At 41.8% G+C, this 19,479-nt stretch overlaps 3 protein-coding genes across 4 annotated transcripts; 1 reads left to right on the top strand and 2 right to left on the bottom strand.

The window, feature by feature from the left end:
* Positions 1-1,499: 1,499 nt before the first annotated feature.
* On the bottom strand, positions 1,500-4,091 carry tuba1a (tubulin, alpha 1a). Its single transcript, XM_044039435.1, has 4 exons — positions 3,993-4,091; positions 2,945-3,167; positions 2,710-2,858; positions 1,500-2,622 (listed from the first exon to the last, which is right to left on the bottom strand). The coding sequence occupies exons 1-4, from the start codon at positions 3,993-3,995 to the stop codon at positions 1,642-1,644; spliced, it is 1,356 nt and encodes a 451-aa protein (XP_043895370.1). The 5' UTR covers positions 3,996-4,091; the 3' UTR covers positions 1,500-1,641.
* Positions 4,092-7,707: 3,616 nt separating this feature from the next.
* LOC122777900 (tubulin alpha chain-like) lies at positions 7,708-10,511 on the top strand. Its single transcript, XM_044039436.1, has 4 exons — positions 7,708-7,855; positions 8,830-9,052; positions 9,149-9,297; positions 9,409-10,511. The coding sequence occupies exons 1-4, from the start codon at positions 7,853-7,855 to the stop codon at positions 10,387-10,389; spliced, it is 1,356 nt and encodes a 451-aa protein (XP_043895371.1). The 5' UTR covers positions 7,708-7,852; the 3' UTR covers positions 10,390-10,511.
* Positions 10,512-10,901: 390 nt separating this feature from the next.
* On the bottom strand, positions 10,902-17,484 carry pmelb (premelanosome protein b). Of its 2 annotated transcripts, none has more exons than XM_044039433.1 (12): positions 17,397-17,484; positions 16,043-16,138; positions 15,736-15,882; positions 15,490-15,618; positions 14,928-15,089; positions 14,289-14,621; positions 13,205-13,432; positions 12,640-12,762; positions 12,447-12,549; positions 12,141-12,346; positions 11,959-12,049; positions 10,902-11,346 (listed from the first exon to the last, which is right to left on the bottom strand). In XM_044039433.1, the coding sequence occupies exons 1-12, from the start codon at positions 17,455-17,457 to the stop codon at positions 11,187-11,189; spliced, it is 1,839 nt and encodes a 612-aa protein (XP_043895368.1). In that variant the 5' UTR covers positions 17,458-17,484; the 3' UTR covers positions 10,902-11,186. The 2 variants fall into 2 exon arrangements, with proteins under 2 accessions (XP_043895368.1, XP_043895369.1); XM_044039434.1 differs by having other exon boundaries at positions 13,205-13,345.
* Positions 17,485-19,479: the final 1,995 nt, after the last annotated feature.

The following is a 19,479-nucleotide window of genomic DNA, read 5'->3' as shown; positions in this document are numbered from 1 at the left end:
TGACACAATGAAGTGTGCAAGAAATAGATGTCTTGCCTTGCAATCAACTTGCTGGAGTTACTTTACAAAACAATATTTTTCCTCATAATCATATATTAAACAAGTTGACTGATTTAACAATAGAAATAAATGTTAATATAATGAATAATAAATGACTGGACAACTTTGTAATTGGTTTCTAAAAACAGAGATGCATGTTGAATGTGATATGCTGAAGGTGTGGTGATATGTGGAGGCCTTATAACAATAGCATCCATCCATCCATCCATTTTCTACCACTTTATCCTCCACAGGCAGGTCGAGGGTCAGCTGACATAGGGTGATAGGCGGGGTACACCCTGAACAGTTCACCAATCCATCACAGGACCACATATAGAGACACACAACTATTCAATCATTCACTCTCACACCTTTGGTCAATTTAGAGTGTCCAATTTACCTAATCTCCATATTGCATGTTTTTGGACTGTGGGAGGAAGACGGAGAACCCGGAGGAAACCCACACACACACGGGGAGAACATGCAAACTCACTGCAGAAAGACCCTTGTTCCAATCAGGGCTCGAACCTGGGCCTTCTTGCAGCAAAGGCAAGAGTGCTAACCACTGCATCAACCATGTGGCCTTAATAATAAGAATGATTTGAAAATTTAAATTTAAATAGAGAAAATGTACACACACCCAGCTCATTAAATCACAAAGACCATCCTGTTAAGAAACCACCATAGGGAGGTCAGTGGATTCAGTGCACAGTGATGCACATGTGTTGTCTGCAATAATGATTTCTGACTTTTAATTTTACTGTAACAGTTGAGAAAATACCAGGTCTCTTGGAATTATTATGACAGTAAAGTGAGTGTGAAACATTGCCAGAAGGTTGTTTATATTAATAGTGCACTTAATTTGACATCTGTATGACTCATCATCTAGGAGGATTTAAAAAAGCCTCAAGCTGTCAACTGTCAGCTTTCTTACTCCAAACCTTTACCACCACTGGGGGGCCCCATTTCCTATAATATAATTTTATGGAGCCAATCCAAGCTGACAGACATGGTGCACCCTGGACAGGTCTGCAGTCTATTGCAGAGATGCTTAGATCAGTTCATCATAAAATGTTGGTTTTATGTAACTTCAAACATAATGGTTGCCTAGGGTCTTACTATTGTCTCTACAGTAATCTATTATTATTAAAGTGTGTGTGTTTTACATGTTAAATATTCTAACCTGAACTTGTGCATCTCAGCTCAACAGTAAAAATGAAATCTTAACATAAACAGCCGGATTGGAAAATGAAACGTGTTTTGTTACATGTTTAAGAAGAGAAAATGAGAAAAACGTATATCCTGAGTGAATTTTGCCAATTCTAAATGGAAAGGTATGACTAAAAGGAATGACTTACATAATTTTAACAGTATTTCAACAATTAGTCACAACAATTATTTATGACTATTAGATAAACACACACCGGAACATTTGGTTAAATTAATAAAAGACAAAGAACTTCACATGCTCAAGAACTTTATTGCCTCAAGATGACTTCAGCAACCAAACTGGGGACAATATCACAATACACAAACAAAACAGAATAATTTCTGTTTGGAATGCTTTGAACAGACTCTCTCTTGTTTAACCTCTGTGTCCCTTTAATATTCTTCTCCTTCCTCCTCTCCCTCACCCTCAATGGAGTCGACTCCCACCTCCTCATAATCTTTCTCAAGCGCTGCCATGTCCTCTCTGGCCTCAGAGAACTCTCCCTCCTCCATACCCTCACCTACATACCAGTGAACAAAGGCGCGCTTGGCATACATCAGGTCAAACTTGTGGTCGAGCCGAGCCCATGCCTCAGCGATAGCAGTGGTGTTGCTCAGCATGCACACAGCTCTCTGGACCTTGGCCAGGTCTCCTCCAGGAACCACAGTGGGTGGCTGGTAGTTGATGCCGACCTTGAAACCAGTGGGACACCAGTCCACAAACTGGATGGAGCGCTTGGTCTTGATGGTGGCGATGGCAGCGTTGACATCTTTGGGCACCACGTCACCACGATACAAGAGACAACAGGCCATGTACTTGCCATGACGAGGGTCACATTTCACCATCTGATTGGCTGGTTCGAAGCAGGCGTTTGTGATCTCAGACACTGAGAGCTGCTCATGGTACGCCTTCTCAGCAGAGATGACAGGGGCGTAGGTGGCCAGAGGGAAGTGGATACGGGGATATGGCACCAGATTGGTCTGGAACTCGGTCAGATCAACATTGAGGGCGCCATCGAAACGGAGGGAGGCAGTGATGGAGGACACAATCTGACCAATGAGCCTGTTCAAGTTGGTGTAGGTAGGACGCTCGATGTCGAGGTTCCTGCGGCAGATATCATAGATGGCCTCATTATCCACCATGAAAGCACAGTCAGAGTGCTCCAGGGTGGTGTGAGTGGTCAGGATAGCGTTGTAGGGCTCTACCACTGCAGTGGACACCTGGGGAGCTGGGTAGATGGAGAACTCCAGCTTGGACTTCTTGCCATAATCGACAGACAGACGCTCCATAAGCAGGGAGGTGAAGCCAGAGCCGGTGCCACCTCCAAAGCTGTGGAAAACCAGGAAGCCCTGCAGACCAGTGCACTGGTCAGCCTGAAAGCAGAAAGGGAAACAGTGATTAAAATATCAGTTTGTGATTTAGTTTAACATTTTGACTAATTTTCATTTCAATTTACCCACCAGTTTGCGGATCCTGTCCAGCACCAGGTCAATGATCTCCTTGCCAATAGTGTAATGTCCACGGGCGTAGTTGTTGGCAGCATCTTCCTTCCCGGTGATCAGCTGCTCTGGGTGGAACAGCTGGCGGTAGGTCCCACTGCGCACCTCATCTAGAGAGAAAGACAATACCGATATTGCATGAGGTTTTTATTTGCAAATTTTCAATGTGGATTTCCAAAGAAAGGTGCTGACTCACCAATGACAGTGGGCTCCAGGTCAACAAAAACAGCTCTGGGGACGTGCTTCCCAGCTCCAGTCTCACTGAAGAAGGTGTTGAAGGAGTCGTCTCCTCCCCCAATGGTCTTGTCACTGGGCATCTGTCCATCAGGCTGGATCCCATGTTCCAGACAGTAAAGCTCCCAGCAGGCATTGCCGATCTGGACACCAGCCTGACCAACGTGGATGGAGATGCACTCACGCTGTGGAGAGAAGGGAAAAAAAGAGGTTATCCAACTGTAGACTTTCATTCTTAATGTTTTTAAATGGAGGTATGTGAAGTCAAGTAATAGATTTTGAGCAGTTGTACATATTAATTAGTACTAATTATTTATTAGTATTATAAGTATTATTGGTTCTTCTGATTGGTGCATTGTATACAAGTGTCACATATTGTGAGGCTATGGACAACGGTCTTTCATAGTTACAACACAGCAATAAAGTGTTTATTCTAACCATGGTCAAAAAGAAAGCTGCATCACTCAGCAGTGTCCATCACCATCATGAATTATTAATGCCTTGCTCAGAGCAGACACTGCATGTAATCCATTTCCTCTGCGGAGAGAGTGAGTGAGTTCCTCTGGGTGGAGGCCACTTAAAGCTGGCACTGCTGATTCGCATCCTCGACAGTGGACTTTGAATTAACATGAACGCGTCAGTGCTGTCAGGTGAAGCGATGCCCGGGGTTTGTATGTCTGCGACTGGGCAACAAAATACGTCATAGTCAGCGTTTGGACCGGAGCTTGTTGATTCCGTTCAGTGAAACCCTCTTTTGTTCAATTTGCTCGTCCATTATTGTCCATTTAGTTCCCACGCACCATAACCACAATATTATAAATGCATAGGCTATATACATATATATGTTGGTTTAACACTTATCAATTTTGTGATAGCCTAATTGATAATTTCTAATCATTCATAATTATCTATTAACGCTCTCCTTTCTCCTCATACCAAACAATCACATCCTTTTTGAATGAAGTAACAGTAAATGTGTGTTTATCCAAGTTTCCAAATGCGTTTCTTACCATATTGTCGCGTTATAGTCACTGAAGAAGATTCGAGAAGCTCCTTGAAAGATCTTACGAGTCGACTGTTATGGGGTCGATGTAAGAGAAGATGGCGCACACGCCCTGAACACTTGTATTTATGCGTCTGAGGTCGCGGCGCCGGCGCCTGTTGTGCGGCTATTGGTCAAATCACTGTCAGTCTTACGTTTCAAAGTGTCTGTGTTATTTTTATTGGATGAGCAGGTCTCCCCGCTACAAACACCGCCCCCCAGACCCCACCCGATCCTGAACTCCTCCCGTTATTGTGCTGTTAGCATGGCGTCTTTCATTGTGAAATGCTGCGTAATATCCATCATTTCTGATGGCGCATATAGGCCAAGTCTGCTAAGTATCACCCTATCTCTCTATATATTCCTACACACAATATTCAAATACACTGAACACCTGACATAGCCTGAAATAAAAGGGAATAGAGCAGGTGCAATTTGGAAACATCCATCCTCATGTTTTTGGACATTGGTCTAAATTTCAACCTCACTATTGCCTTTAGCACCACACAATAATTACACATGCCTCACATATTGAGGGCAACCTTTTTCTTAAAAATAAATAATCGACTTAAATGTCCAGTGAGTAACTGCTTCGAGGCAAGGGTCTTACTTTACAGAAGACACCATCTTTCTACAGCAGCCCATACGGCCAAAACAACCATGGGCAGGCATTTTGTGTCTTGAAGCAGAGTCTCACCACTCACATGAAGAAGAAAAACATCCGTAGTGACGCACTTGCAAAAGGGAGGGTTGACTGGAAGGCACAAACTGCAGTCTCACTATGTCTTACTAATTCTTATACATGGGCCATTTAAGCATAAAGTTGCTTCAGAAAGGCTAAATAACACGCTGCTGCAGCCTCAACGTTTAACACGGACTATCTACAATCTACAAAAGAACATACTGAGAAGAGACACGGCTGTCTGTGACTACCTTCGCCTCTCAGTTTCAGCACCAGCACAACACTACAGTCACACCACTATAGTCACATCTCATCCACAAATGAGCCCTGGCACAAAATACACATGTACATTTATGAATTAATTTTCAGTTAGCTTGTCAAACTAAAAATACAATTGTGACATTAGGATGATGTGTGTGTGTTATTTTAGCTCTGTTGTTTACAGGTTATCACTGATTCTCTGTATTATTTATGTGTTTCCCTGTTGGCAGTTGACTTTGTTTAGCAGTTGTGGACATTGAGTTTATTTCCAGTATTCTGCTTTTACTTAGATGAGTGATGAGTGATGTGTCGGACCCAGTGAGGCCCCGAAGCCCAACCCCCAGCCTGCTACCCAAGATTTAATGGTTGCTAGGAGAACTGATAGGCACAGCCTAGTATTGAAAAAGCTCAGCTAATGGGATGCACCATCTTTGTGGGAGGATGTGAATCATCTAACCCAAGCATATCCCAAAATCTTTCACCCTGATGTCATGTGTGCTGATGTGTAAATGATGATTAGTGGCCTCTGTGACACAGGTTGCACGACACTGATGGCAGTTGTAGTGAAATAGAAGCAGATATAGAGCAGTAATGTATAGGGTTGTGCATACACAGCTCTGTGGGGGTCGGTCTCAAACAATTATCTGTTCCTGTGCTAAATTATAGCCCTGCAAACTAACAGACACCTCGGTTGCAAACAACAAAGGAAACTATGACAACAGCTGAGCTAGGGGCAGAAATGATGTGTCTGTTTTTTGATATAAAATTACAAACATTCTGAGCTACACAGGATCTGATCATCCCTTCACTCTAGGTACTATAACATTTGATGGCCATATTTCACATCTCAAACTATCAATAGATCACAACACCCCTGCCTATGACCCCGATGACATCACACCTCCTCAATCACACTTTACGTTTTATTTCTTAATTTGCATGTTTTCTTTTCTTTAATTTGACTGATTCTCCAGCAAGGTTCACATCAGACAAAATATGGAGACCTGATGGGGGTCAAACATAATTTTTTGTGAATGTTTTAGTTAATCAAAGATTAGGCAAATTGGACACTCTAAACTGACCATAGGTGTGAGTCTGGATGGTTGTTTGTGGACTGGCGACCTTTCCAGGGTGTACCCCACCTTTCACCCTATGTCAGCTGGGATTGGCACCAGCGACCCCCTGTCACCCTCATGAGCAGGATAAAGCGTTAAAAGCTGGATCGATGGAATTTGAAAATGGTCTACCACAGCCTCTGTCTTTTATGACATGGTGTCAGTTAGTGAACTGCACCTGCATTAAAACAGTCAACATATAGTTTCTGCTGTGACAGACGGAAATACCTTTTAAGGTATATCATACTCTCTCTTCGCAGGATGGAGTGCAGCCACTTTTAAGCCATGAGGACCATTCACCCATCTCTGTAGTATTCTCATCCTGCCTCTCCTCCTGTGGAGCAGCTGCTCAGACCCTCCCTGCCTCACAGCTGCTGGGGAGGAGGAGAGGGAGGAGGAGAGGGAGGCGGGACTCTGCAGAATGTTCTCTTTAGAAGTCCTGGCTGGGGTCCATGGCTGCTTCCTGTGCTTCTCTTTCTTACCCTACAGTTCATACTGAGCACAGCAACCACAGAGAGCCTGCTTGTACATCATACATCCTCACTCCCATGCTGAATAATGAATGATTATTCCCACATTATGCAGGCTGTTCTGATGAAAGCAAGTGTTTGACTCATTCTGCAGTGAGTAATGATGTGGAACTACAGTATGCAGTACTACCTATATCAGAAACACTATTGGAAAGCCTAAAATGACTGTCATGCTGTGCAGGATTTTGTCATGTTGTAAAAGCAGCACCCAAACACCTTAGTTTGTGCACATTTTTCCACAGTTTTCTGTCACTTAGAAGAAGACAGAATCCAGGGAGGCACACCCTGGCTCCAGTGCAGCTGAACAACAGAAGCACACAGAGAGAGAGAGAGAGAGAGGGGAAGAAGGAGATGTAACCACGTGATCGCACCACTGAATGACATCATTGCAGAGAATCTAGGACAAAGAGGGAGGGGAGCTGGCATGGGTAGACACCATGGCAAGCCCTTAGCAACATGGCCACCTGGCTGCTCAAGTGAGATGGAAGCATCTTGTGCGACAGAAGCATTCAGCCATTTTGTGTCATCTACATGGCAGCGACTGCACCAAGTCACTGTTTTTTTACAAAGAATTTGCAACATTGAAAAACAGTTTTCTAGTTTTCTGTTGATTGGTCAAATCAAAACGTGTATGCATAATTAATTAGCCTTTTTTCTAAAAGTGCCCCTTTATTCAATCAGAATGTCCTCAAACATATGTGTTAAACATATAGATTAAAATCCCACCCAATTTAAATCACTATAGAATTTGCCACATTTTTATGACATTATAAAAACCCCACTCAACATATAGGGCTGTGTTTTTATTGATTTGTGGGCTGACATATTTGAATAATACATATTCATCTGCACTGCAGGCATAATAAATAAGGTTTTTCATAAAATGTATGCTTCGAATAATTAAAACAGGTTTTGCTGGCATTTTGTTTTAATGTGAACATATTATTAAAGCCACATCTTTTTTAAATTATATTATTTATGTAAATATAAAATATATAAAATGTATAGTGAACCCTCTTCTCTACTCCCCCCTCGCTCTGAAGCTAATGGGCTAATCCACTTCCCCTTTGTGTATAAATGTGGTAGCCCCGCCTTCTGTCCAGCAGTTGTTGCATCGACCTCACTGGGTTATACACGCAACCCAAACCTTTGCGTTTTTTATTAAAGCCTTTCTTTTCCCCCCACATTTCCTTTACTCTCCTCTCGGTCTTTTCGTCTTCTCTCAAACTCAAAAGGAAACATGGTGAGTGGTTTTATCTTCTCTGAGAATGTAGTGAAGTAGACATGGAAAGCGTCTGCTGTCACGGCGTCTCCGTGGATATAATCCTGTCTGATTTAATAAAACAGGCTAATTTCCGCGTATAAATATCACAAATTATCACAGCAACGTTACTTTAAGACGTGCTTAAAGAAACAAAAACAAAGACGTGTCTGTGACACAGTGGCACGACGTGATCGTCATTGTGTTGAGATGAGTACAACACACTGAACTCTTTCCATTCAGGGTTTTTGGGACAATCCTGACGGCGAAAGGGGTTTTTCGTCAATTAAACAACACATTTACTCGTGTTATTATTTTAAATTTGTCTAATTTAATGTATGAAACCTGTGCTAAAAAGGCAAAAATCGGTTATTTTGTGAGACTGTGATGAAGGGAGGGGCAGTGTGGGCGCGGACGGACGCGGACAGTGGATTGTGGTTATTATTTATAATTTGCATTAAATAATATATATATATATTTTTTACTTTATTCCTTTTAGTATAACGACACAAATGAACCGAATTTAATGTTTCTGTTTAAGCGTGACATATGTTATTAAGGGATCAATTAAATAAACGCGTTTTTTGATAATTTTATTGTTTATTATTATTGTTATTATTAATTAAAAACAACTAATGTTTACTTAATTTATTGTCCACACATGCACTCATGCAAGTGGAATATTCCAGACTAACGTGTGCGCGCATAGGCTTGTACCACATAAAAGGGGGGTTTGGTTGGGAGTAAAAAAAGACAGTAGGAAAGATGAGAGGAGGCTGTGCCTGTGTGGGGGCTGATGTCAGAACGTTGTCCCCTGAGGATTGTGGTGCAGGGAAGCTCCTCCTGCTGCACTCTTGGCATTTCTCTCTCATATATACATTTTCCCCATATACAAATGCATTGAAACACTTTATATCAACATGGAGGGATGACCATTTGTTTCCTCTTTTCCACAGCGTGAGTGTATCTCCATACATGTCGGTCAGGCTGGTGTGCAGATCGGCAATGCCTGCTGGGAGCTTTACTGCCTGGAACATGGGATCCAGCCTGATGGACAGATGCCCAGTGACAAAACTCTTGGAGGAGGAGACGATTCCTTCAACACCTTCTTCAGTGAGACTGGAGCTGGAAAGCACGTCCCCAGAGCTGTTTTTGTCGACCTGGAGCCCACCGTCATCGGTTAGAGTAATTACCTTCTATAAATCAGTTCTATCACTTTTTTTTAATATGGAAAATAAGCATGGCATTTAATTAAAAATGTATTGTCTCTTTTAGATGAGGTTCGCACTGGGACTTACCGCCAGCTTTTCCACCCTGAGCAGCTGATCACTGGGAAGGAAGATGCTGCCAACAACTACGCACGTGGACACTACACTATTGGCAAGGAGATCATTGACCTGGTGCTGGACAGGATCCGCAAACTGGTGGGTAAATTGATATGACAATGAGTTAATATTTCTTAATTTTACCCAAAATGTTAAACCAAATCATATTGAATCCCATATTTTAATCACTGTCTCCTTCTCTGTCCTCAGGCTGACCAGTGCACTGGTCTGCAGGGCTTCCTGGTTTTCCACAGCTTTGGAGGTGGCACCGGCTCTGGCTTCACCTCCCTGCTGATGGAGCGTCTGTCTGTCGATTATGGCAAGAAGTCCAAGCTGGAATTCTCCATCTACCCAGCTCCCCAGGTGTCCACTGCAGTGGTGGAGCCCTACAACTCCATCCTGACCACCCACACCACCCTGGAGCACTCTGACTGTGCTTTCATGGTGGATAACGAGGCCATCTATGATATCTGCCGCAGGAACCTCGACATCGAGCGTCCTACATACACAAACCTGAACAGGCTGATCAGTCAGATTGTGTCCTCCATCACCGCCTCCCTCCGTTTCGATGGCGCCCTCAATGTTGATCTGACCGAGTTCCAGACCAATCTGGTGCCATATCCCCGTATCCACTTCCCTCTGGCCACCTACGCCCCTGTCATCTCTGCTGAGAAGGCGTACCATGAGCAGCTCTCAGTGTCTGAGATCACAAACGCCTGCTTCGAACCAGCCAATCAGATGGTGAAATGTGACCCTCGTCATGGCAAGTACATGGCCTGCTGCCTGCTGTTCCGTGGTGATGTGGTGCCCAAAGATGTCAACGCTGCCATCGCCACCATCAAGACCAAGCGCTCCATCCAGTTTGTGGACTGGTGTCCCACTGGTTTCAAGGTCGGCATCAACTACCAGCCACCCACTGTGGTTCCTGGAGGAGACCTGGCCAAGGTCCAGAGAGCTGTGTGCATGCTGAGCAACACCACTGCTATCGCTGAGGCATGGGCTCGGCTCGACCACAAGTTTGACCTGATGTATGCCAAGCGCGCCTTTGTTCACTGGTATGTAGGTGAGGGTATGGAGGAGGGAGAGTTCTCTGAGGCCAGAGAGGACATGGCAGCGCTCGAGAAAGATTATGAGGAGGTGGGAGTCGACTCCATTGAGGGTGAGGGAGAGGAGGAAGGAGAAGAATATTAAAGGGGGTTAGGAGCTGAAAGAATTACAAATAGAAATTGTGCCGTATTGTTTGACAATTTGGCTCCTGAAATATTTCTGGAAAATGATAAATTTGACTGAATAAAAGTTCTGTGGCATGTGAATGTTGTGTTGTCTTTTTAATTGAAACTAAATATTGTCTCTGTTATGAATCAATATTCTTACTGTATGTTTCTTCAAATTTAGGTTTCTGGCATTCACACAGGATGTACAGTACATCCTGTGGGGGGGTGGAGTGGCTCAGTGGTTAAGACCGGTACCCTATGTGCGAAAAACATCATGGTCGCAATGGTCGCAAGTTTGATTCCACCCCTCGCCGATTGTACTCAATTCCATTGTAAGTCGCTTTGGATAAAAGCGTCTGCTAAATGACATGTAATGTAATAATGTAATGACTATATTTGATATGGTTATACCATCATGATCCAACCTAAACCTATATTTTGACATTCAGGAAAAGTAACTGAACTCATGATTGAGAGAGGAAAGAGTCATCTTGTTAGTCAGCTTTATAAAAACATGGAAAATCTATTGTTTTATATCTCAGACAGCTCAGTCATATTGATGCAGCAATACATGACATTTAAACTCAGTGTTGCACAATTTGAAGCTCTTTATTGCAACTCACAAAAATGAAACTTTGCAATATGTCAAAGGTATCATTACGAATTTAATAGAAAACATGTATTTTATAAAAGTATAAAAAGGCATCCCAGGTATCTGTAACCTGCAAATCTGATGCTGCTTGGTGTTTTATTGTGTTTGTGTGAGGCGACGGTTCACACCGGCTTGTCCTGCAGCAGAGGGCAGATGTCGACAGCTTCTCGTCTCTTCAGGAGGTTGCAGAGGATGGATGGCGCAGAGCAGCGCTGATCCCCGTTGACCTGCTGACCTGACACGAGCAGGTCCTCCTTCAGAGTTCGGTAGGACTTGAAACGCCTGGTGAGTGAAGCACAAAATACAGACAAGTGAAAAAAGTAATCATGCAGGTGAACGCTGCATGATAATGTGAAATGCGTTTGTGGTTATAAACCTCCAGAGAGTTTCTTCAGCTTTGTAGAGCGTTATAGTGAGTTTCAGCTCATTGATTATTATGTCCGTACCACAGCTTCAGCATTCAGGTTCTTGCTCACTGATCTTGTAGCTGCAGTATACGGCTGTTTTCAGCAAGAACTAAGATTTAACACTAGCTGCTCAGTCAGCAACAAACTGTAGAAAAGCATTAGAGAGCAGCTGGTAAACATGTCAGAGTGTCTTTTAAAGGTCCACCCTCAACATTTAGGAGGGTTTAATGGCTGAAATGTTGAATTTATGTATCATTTATGTATCTGTGTATGACTCAGTGATTTGTTAGATTTTGTTCTGTGTTCATCTGCTCCGCGTCGCTTTTCTCTCTCATATATACATTTTCCCCATATACAAATGCATTTAGCAGAAAGAAGAGGAAGTTCAATGTTGTGTTTCCCCTTTTACAGTAACTTCAAGCTTGAATAACAGATGGGATGTTACACAGAAACATAGAATATAATATCTTTCATCTCAAAAACATACTTGTAGGTATATGCCACTATTCCTATGACTAGAACAAGAGCCAGGAATCCCAGCAACAGGGCAATGGCGCCAGAGGAGGAAACACCAGGACCTGAAGCATAGATTAAAGTTTTCACTCAGTGTGCAGGACAAAGGCAGAGATATTTTTATCAAAACAAGCAACCAGAGGTTATGTGGCGTACTTATCCCAATGTTGAATTTGGAACTGGTGACGGCTAAACTGACATCATTGGACATGGACACGTTGATGCAGTAGACACCAGAGTAGTTGAAGAAGTGACGCAGCACCAGCTGACACTCCTGTGACGGCTCCACCGTGTTGCACACTGTGTGAATTGGTTTCAAGCAGTCTGCATCCAGAATCACACTGCACACTTCCCTGGGAAAGCTGCGGAAAAATGTGAAGATGATATGGTGGTTGAAAAAATATACAATCAACTACTTTGTGAGTTTCATGAAAATGTAGAGTATATAACAGGTGAATTCACCTTCCCTGGCAGGTAACGGTGATATCCACAACCTTTTTGCCGATTTTCGATGTTGCCGTGACAGCATTGTCCACTTTTGTGATCTCTACTGTTCTAATGCCCTCTGAAAATAACACAATAAAACAAGGGTCACGCAGTTATGGATGGACACTGACATGTTTTACTTTGATAGAACTAATGAAAGGAAACTCACCAAACACTTCAATGCCAGTGCAGAAGGAGCCATAACGATAAATCACACAATCGCCATCGGCATCGCTTTTAGCAGCTCCCACCACTGTAGCTTGGCTTGTTAGGGTCACTGTTTGCTTTACACCTGGCGATGACAAACAGCAACAGGTGGTTAACACTACATGATATAATTCATATGTTACATTTTCATTATAATTGACAAGGTGAGTGAGGAGAGTCCAGCTGCTTCATTATAAAACAAACTAAATTCAATTTTGAATCCTCCTCCCCACACCCAGTCATTTTCATACGCTGATACACTTGGGTTGACACTGGCATTCAGCATGCAAATGAGAATTCAAAACATAAAGCACAATCGTGAAATTCAAGCTCTGCTTGTTGTACATCCTGAAAGATTTACATCATATTTACATTTCAGGAAATGGGCTGATGCTCTTCTTATCTAGTACAGCCAGTCATCTGGTGTGAGTCCATTATTTTTCACTTTAACAGGACACATTCCTGTTGATGTATGTGTGAGACCACCAGTGAGCCTACATACAGATGTGGACTAAAACAAAGCTTGCCTGCTGTGAGCCCAGTCCCTGCATCAGTGTCCACTGGTGTGTCATGGTTAATGGTGGAGGGAGTCTTGGCCACTGTGGGTGTTTCCTGCACAGGTTGGCTGGTGGAGGCCGTGGAGGCCTCATCTTCAGTGTTGTATTCCTCTGTGTCAGAGGACGCCATATTGACATTCAGACTAGTTGACTTGGTGGAAACCAGTAGAGAGAGAGCAGACAGTGCTGACACTTTCCCTGTGTGCAGAGGGGTGAGTCAGTTACATTATTAATTTATTACAATGGATATATGTATAATAGGTGCCATACACACATGCACTATATTATCATTTAATCAAACATTATAACATGATAATAACTAACTCATTATCATGATCCACATTTAATGTAACCTGTAGATTCAGCCCATCACAAACACAGACAAAAAAAAACAAAAAAACTTGTACATCGCACTTATGACTTGCACTTCATAGTCAATCTACTTGAAGCGCTTACTTACTTCTAGCTCTTATTTGTACCCAAATGTTTAAATGCACTTTTGTAAGTCGCTTTGGATAAAAGCGTCTGCTAAATGACATGTAATGTAATGTAATGTAACAAACAATCAAAGCAACAAAAACATCCTTCGACATGATGTTTGGAAAACGTCTCCAAAATAAAGTCCAAAGTGACTAATAAGTGTTCTCCTTCACAACCACCAAGGTTGAGAAGATCTAACCTGACTTAACCTGACCTGAAGGCAAGAGATTTCACCAGTGGAAGCACATTTAAACTTCATTTATTCCACAAAAAAGGCCAAACTGTAAATACAAATTTATAATTTATAATGAGCCTCTTGCATTGCAGCCATTTTAAGCCGATGAATGATGGTTGAGTTCCATTTAGCTTCCTGACTTTCAGGGTGCAGGCTGGTTCATTGCCACACTGTCCTGTCAGACATTAACTAAATGTCAGTGTTGGTCTGTCTGTGAGCAGCATAACTGAAAATGTTAAGAACAGACTTTAATAAAGTTTTCCAGGTATATAGGTTGATCATGAGTGGCCATTTTGGTGTTTTTTGCTCAAAACTACACCTTTCACTTGTACTGTTTACCTGTGGTTCCCTGATGAAGATGTGGACCAGGAGTCTGGGTCGTGGGATCAACTGGCGGATTGCAGGTCTTATCCGGGATGACTGCCTGGATCACCACCCGAGGCTTGAATGAGCCAGAGGTGATGTAGGTGTGAGTGACGGTCAGCTCTCTGGATATGAGCGCGCCACTGTCGTCTCCGAAGTCCCAGTTGAAGGTGACGTCCGCATCACTGAGGTACTGGCTGGGGTCATGGAGGGTGACGGTGAAGGTTATTGCTCTGTTCTGGATGAAACGCAGGTCTCCTGCCACTGTGTCATCGATTTGGTCCAAGGCGACAGCGAAAGGGATTTGATCTGAGGAGACAGGAAAATAAGGCAGATCAGATTTTTACTTCCTTTTGTGCAACTCTACATCCTTCATTTTAGCTGCGCCTCATGAGAGTGAATATACTGTATTGTCAGCCATGCTTCTGTATGCCTCTGTTTTATTCTGCCTGCATTTTACAGTCAGGGTTGTGTCATCTTGAGGAGTTGATGAAGATGTGTTAAGAAGGGATCCATAGAAAATATTAATAATCCTGGAGAACGTTTTCATCAAGTAAAACACATTGTACCGCCTCCCTCCCCACCACAATAATATTCACACAGTCCCTGACTGACCAGTGATGGAGAACTGAGTGGAGGCATATCCCAGAGGGATGAACCTCTCTTTGCTGCGGTAGTGGTAGATGACGATGTCCATGGTATAGGAGCCCAACGGGATGTTGTCTGTACCAATGGTCAGAGAGGAGGAGGGTCCGTCTGCCACCTGCCAGTACTGACCTGTATAATGAGCGTCCAGAGACACAGATGAGGTACAGTGCACTGCTGACTCTTCATCACTGCAAACATCTACAGTATACGTGTTTCCAGCTCCAGGTCAGGAGCTTGAATGCGTGGGACGTCTCACATGAAAGCATTTATCAAATTATGGATAAATAGTACCTTACATTATCATTATGTATATTTCTTTGTTTCTTAACATCCTGTTAATAAAACATATGCATGCAGAGCAAATGAAGTGAAGTGGCATATAAACTGATCACGTGATAGGATTTATATTATAATCCAGTTTGTAGGTCACTTTTCAGGTCACGTCATGTGTTGGAAGAAACTCTCTGACCTTCAGAAAGGACGTCTGAAGTTTAGATGAATTTTAATGTGAGTCGACGGCTCCGCTCACCCCAGGTCTTCCAGACAAACACGAAACCTGGCTTCTGGTCCTTTGCAAACGGGGTCCCATCAGGAAAAACAGCCTCCCAGTCTGTGTTCTGTGTTGGGTAAACTGGCCGAGACTCATAGTATTTTGTTCCTGTGGAAGGAAGAGTAGTGTTAGTCTATCTATCTATCTATCTATCTATCTGTCTATCTATGAGGACTTTAAACTGACTGTCTGACAGTGTCACATTGTCTGTCTGTGGTGTTTTACCATTGGCAAATGAGTCCTCAGCCCAAACAACTTCTCCGTCAGGCTGCACTTTCTGATTGTGTGGGAACTCCAGGTCGATGGTGAAGGTGACTTTGGCTCCGGTCAGAGTTGGAGAATCATTTGCTACACTGACGGTCACTCGTCCACCTGCAAGAGGTGACAGATAAACATCCTGTGCATATCTCCACATATGTTTATTTTTCCCTCACCTTAAAAACATTGATTACATTCATTAATTCTGACATCCTGGTGATCCAGCGGGACGGCCATGAAATCACACTCTTTTATTTGAACATACTGAAGGTACCTTTCCAGGAGTCTCTGTATCGTGGGTCTGCATCTTTCCAAACTGGGTACATCTTGGTGTTCCATGACGGATAGCGAGTGAAACGGTTTTTAGGCTCTGAAGTATGAAAACAGAAAATGGATACAGCTCAAAAAGCACTCTTTTTTTCTTTTCCTTTTTATTTTTTTACAATGTTTGAACCCAAAATGTAAACATTCTTAAAATGTCTTAAATTTTTGCCTATGCAGTTGCAGCAACTTTTTTTTTTCACTAATCTAATGAAAGGCAAAGGTGAGCGGAGTTGTCCAAATGATTACAAAATGTATTTCAAATCCTTCCAATCCTACTCATGTGATGCTCAGCTGAATGTGTGTGTGTGTGTGTGTGTCTGTGGGTGTGTGCGTGTACATTTGTGTGGTTCAAATTTAATGTTTTTAACACTTGTCCAAAGGCAGAGTGTGCACTAATGTCTCTTGTTGTTTATTGTTGTTTGTACTGTATGTGAAATGTTGTATTAAATATGAAATGACTGAGATATATAGCTGCACTTTGATCCATTTGATCTATGTCATTTACATTCATGCATGACTGAGTAAAGAGATCATGAGAAAAAACATGAAACTGGGTCTGAAACTTGACTCAGATATGTAAAACCTGCACACGAGTGTCTCTGATGGACGTGCTGTAATCCACTGAGGCTTTTTTTAATTCAACTTTTATTTAACCAGGAATGTCCCATTTAGATTTCCCTACCTTTTCAGACAGACACAAAATAGAAAACAAAATCATGTTTAATTATGTGTTTAAAAATGCTTGTTGACTACTTTCTGCATAATGCAGACACAACAATATGGACAGACACATTATATTACATTGTTAAAACCCCTTGCAGAGATGTAACAATATAAATTTACTATAAAGTGACAATATTTTGTTGTAAAATAGTAATTTAAGAGACACGAAATCTTATGGCTGTAGGTACGGTAGTGTAAAATCACTGCAAAATACAAAATGTATCTTCTACTTGAATGCATCACTTTTAACGTTTGTCCTACAAAGCTCACAAAGCCTTTGAGTGAGTACTTTTACTGAAATTACATTTTCATTTTCAATGCGGGACATTTGCTTTTAATGGAAATGGTTATATTGCAGCATTACCGATTTATTTAAGTAAATAAATATTGTGTGATAAATAGCACTGTTGGACTGATTATGCTTTTTAAGAATGATGTTAAGTTTGCTGTGCATCATCTCATTGGGCTTAGCTCTAAAACTACATCCATGTGAGTTGAGACACATTTTTAATTCAACAATTTAGGGTCTATTTTGTTTCATTACGCCTGCCAGTTGATATTCAGTTTAAACGTGCACTTACTTGCCACAGTGTGTGACGTCACTGCCAGCAGCAGCAGCAGCAGAACAGCAGGGGTCCACATTGTCAGAACGTCTCCTCTGAGTGAAAAATCCCCCGTTTGTGAGCAAAGAGCAACAGAAGAGCTGCTTTATAAACTCTCTGAGGTTCGACTTCACGTGGTGTATTAGCAGATGAAATGCATCCCTTCCCCCCCTTTCACAGAAAATATAGGGCAACCTGGAATGAATATGTATTTACAGTAAAGGCACGTCTTAGAGATTAGAGTTGTTCATACAGTAAAGCAACAGATAATCAGGTCAGAAATGTTGGGGGGATAACATTAAATAAGCATTTTTGCTGGGCAACAGACATGTGTATAAACTAAATAAGATATATTGATTTTAAATAATAACACTGATAGCTACTGTATGATTATATCATATACCAGTGATGGCATGTAACTGTAAAATAAGTCATGTTATTATTTTATGCTAATTTATACCTACATTCAAATTTAGGTAATAAGAGGTCATTTAAATGTTACAGCTGTTTTACTGATTGGGGTGATGGTGGCTCAGTGGTAGAGCAAGTCATCTTTCAACTGGAAGGTTGTGTGTTTGATTCTTGGCTCCACTAGGAAAGACACTGAACCTCAAGGTTGCTCCTGACAGCTGTGCTGGTAGTGTGTGAATAGGTATGGAAGATGCACATATGAAAGGATGAGTGAATGGTATGAATGGATAAATGGAAAAACTGTAGTGTAAAGCAGCTTTGTGGTCATCAAAACTTGAAAAGCGCTTTGTAAAACACACAATTTAACTATGATGCTTATAGAAGAAACATACTGTTGCAACTACTTTCACATTGTTTTACTTGCTTATGTTACAAGAAACATCCAATTAAATAATATAAATGTGGGGATGAATAAATAATGAATCAGATTGTTTAAATTATCCTGAGACACAACTGTATTTAGACCATGAATATTCCAGTATCCTTTTTCTTTTTCGGTCCAAAGGCCACAGAGCATGTGCTTTCAGCTGGAGTATGAACGGTCACCGAAATCTCTGCTGATCCATTTCAGACTGCCTCTCAAATGATTCCTAATCATGTGAGGATTTACTCTGAACTCTGTGTCGCTACTCCGGATAGTCTGGCATTTAATCCTCATTGTGGAAAATTCAACATGTTTATTATCTTCAAAAGCAAATTTCTTTTAATGAAAAAATATTGAAAATCTAAGTTGAACGGAGAATTATTGCGCGGCAACAATAGCTCACACATTCTGCTCTGAGCGACTGTGCTATTGCATATTGGAATGCAATATGCAACGAGGATTATTGAGGCTCTTGTGACTCCCTAAATTCATCCGGCTTTGTCGTCCTGTCCACAGAATATGCCAAACTGTGACACTGTTTAAACCTCTTTTTTTTAAACAATGTCAGCATTCACAGCAAAATCAGGCTCAGACCTGTTTCACCTACTGCTGCTGCTGTGTTGAACCTGATTAACTCTCCTCACCTTCATCTCTAACATGTGTATATGAAATCAATGCTTTAGGTTACGTTATTATCAGATGCATGTTACAAGTCTGATTTTAGTCGGACTAAGACAATATTTTGTTTTTTTCAATGTCTTGTAAACATGTTAGTCTGACTGAAATCAAGCTAATCTTAGTTGGACTAACATACCTGAATAATGAGATTCATAGTCCAATTACTCGCATGTATATGCTTAATCAGACTAGAGTTGGACTTGGCTTTCTGTTCATGCACCAGAATGTCTTTCCCAGTTTTGAAGGAGACGTTTTTCATAATTATTTGTTTTTATAACTCACTGTTTTGCTATGTTTTAATTCAGTTACCTCTGTTTCTACTCCAATCTCAACCACTCTTGTATCAAAAAATTAAGCTTTTTCTAGACATTTATGCTCACTTTTTTTCTGCCATTTCCCCCTGAAAAATGAATGAATGCATGTCCCACTTTCATCTGTCTATTGTGGTAGGGGACTTTGGAATGGGGACATTAGGGGTGGGAATCACAAGGTACGATATGGTACGCAATACATGGTCCACGATACCAGTAATATCACGGTACAGCGATT

The sequence above is a fragment of the Solea senegalensis genome, linkage group LG11, assembly GCF_019176455.1.
Source record: "Solea senegalensis isolate Sse05_10M linkage group LG11, IFAPA_SoseM_1, whole genome shotgun sequence".
Lineage (NCBI taxonomy): Eukaryota > Metazoa > Chordata > Actinopteri > Pleuronectiformes > Soleidae > Solea > Solea senegalensis.
This window is presented reverse-complemented; position numbering and strand designations above follow the sequence as displayed.

Excerpts from the sequence above, each read along its gene's own strand:
- tuba1a (XM_044039435.1), bottom strand. Across the intron at positions 2,859-2,944 it reads CCTGGAGCCCACTGTCATTG|ATGAGGTGCGCAGTGGGACC; the intron begins GTGAGTCAGCAC and ends CTTTCTCTCTAG. Across the intron at positions 2,623-2,709 it reads TGGACAGGATCCGCAAACTG|GCTGACCAGTGCACTGGTCT; the intron begins GTGGGTAAATTG and ends TTCTGCTTTCAG.
- LOC122777900 (XM_044039436.1), top strand. Across the intron at positions 9,053-9,148 it reads CCTGGAGCCCACCGTCATCG|ATGAGGTTCGCACTGGGACT; the intron begins GTTAGAGTAATT and ends TGTCTCTTTTAG. Across the intron at positions 9,298-9,408 it reads TGGACAGGATCCGCAAACTG|GCTGACCAGTGCACTGGTCT; the intron begins GTGGGTAAATTG and ends CTCTGTCCTCAG.
- pmelb (XM_044039433.1), bottom strand. The coding sequence starts at position 17,457 with ATGTGGACCCCTGCTGTTCTGCTGCTGCTGCTGCTGGCAGTGACGTCA. Across the intron at positions 16,139-17,396 it reads GACGTCACACACTGTGGCAA|AGCCTAAAAACCGTTTCACT; the intron begins GTAAGTGCACGT and ends TTCATACTTCAG. Across the intron at positions 12,347-12,446 it reads ACCGTTACCTGCCAGGGAAG|CTTTCCCAGGGAAGTGTGCA; the intron begins GTGAATTCACCT and ends ATTTTTCCGCAG.